The 851-nt window shown below is 62.4% G+C and overlaps 1 protein-coding gene across 1 annotated transcript in view; it reads left to right on the top strand.

The window, feature by feature from the left end:
* Positions 1-557, top strand: part of NYX (nyctalopin) — a 19,121-nt gene extending 18,564 nt beyond the window's left edge. Inside the window, exon 4 of the mRNA XM_004690118.2 lies at positions 4-557. Within this exon, the coding sequence (XP_004690175.2) occupies positions 4-462 (459 nt within the window). The 3' untranslated portion in view covers positions 463-557. The remainder of the gene's footprint in view (positions 1-3) is intronic.
* Positions 558-851: the final 294 nt, after the last annotated feature.

Genomic DNA, 851 nt, shown 5'->3' on the forward strand with positions numbered 1-851 from the left:
TTTCTCGGCCGCCTCTTTCTCTTCCGCAACCCCTGGTGCTGCGACTGCCGCCTCGAGTGGCTGCGGGGCTGGATGGAGAGCTTGGGGCGCGTCGCCGACGTGCCGTGCGCCTCCCCGGGCTCCGTGGCCGGCCTGGACCTCAGCGAGGTGGCCTTCGGGCGCTCTTCCAGTGGCCTCTGTGTGGACCCCGAGGAGCTGAAGCTCACAGCGCCCAGTTCAGGCCGGTCCCCAGAGCCGGCAGCCACCACGGTGAGCAGGTTCAGCAGCCTCCTCTACAAGCTCCTGGCTTCGAGGGCCCTAGCGGAGGATGTGGCCAACACCACTGCAGGGCCCGTCAACGCCTCGCTGTCCAGCGGCCTTCCCTCCGGTGGGCTGGGAGGCTTGGGCCGTCAGACTGCGTTTCTCGTGGGTTCTAGTCTCCTGTTTGTGTGGTCCAGCATGGGGTGTTTGCCCTGCAGGTAGACTGACCCTACCACACTGGGGTGCCTTGGGCAGTGGAGGAGTTTAGCTAACTGGGCTTGGGGTGTCTGTGGAGGGGGAAGAGGGGAACAGGTTGGGGCAGGTGGTGAAAATTCCAGGGGAGGGTGGAAGGAACAGCTTGCTTCCAGATGGCCTTAGGAAGAGAACGCAGGGAAGTGCCATGCGAGGAAGGAGGGGAGATTATGGGTTCCTGCTCATGTCACGTGGGCACTAGTTGAAGAAGAGTGGAGGAGCAGGAATGAACAAGGGCCCTTCGATGACTAGGCTCAGAGTTGTCAGCTCCACCCTCACCTTAGTCCCCTCATCCTCCAGGAAATAGGGCCTGGAACGCTGCAACTGGAGTCAGAGCACTGGCTAAGTGCTAAGAGCTG

The sequence above is a fragment of the Condylura cristata genome, unplaced genomic scaffold (genome assembly GCF_000260355.1).
Source record: "Condylura cristata isolate star-nosed mole 26May11 unplaced genomic scaffold, ConCri1.0 scaffold00027, whole genome shotgun sequence".
NCBI lineage: Eukaryota > Metazoa > Chordata > Mammalia > Eulipotyphla > Talpidae > Condylura > Condylura cristata.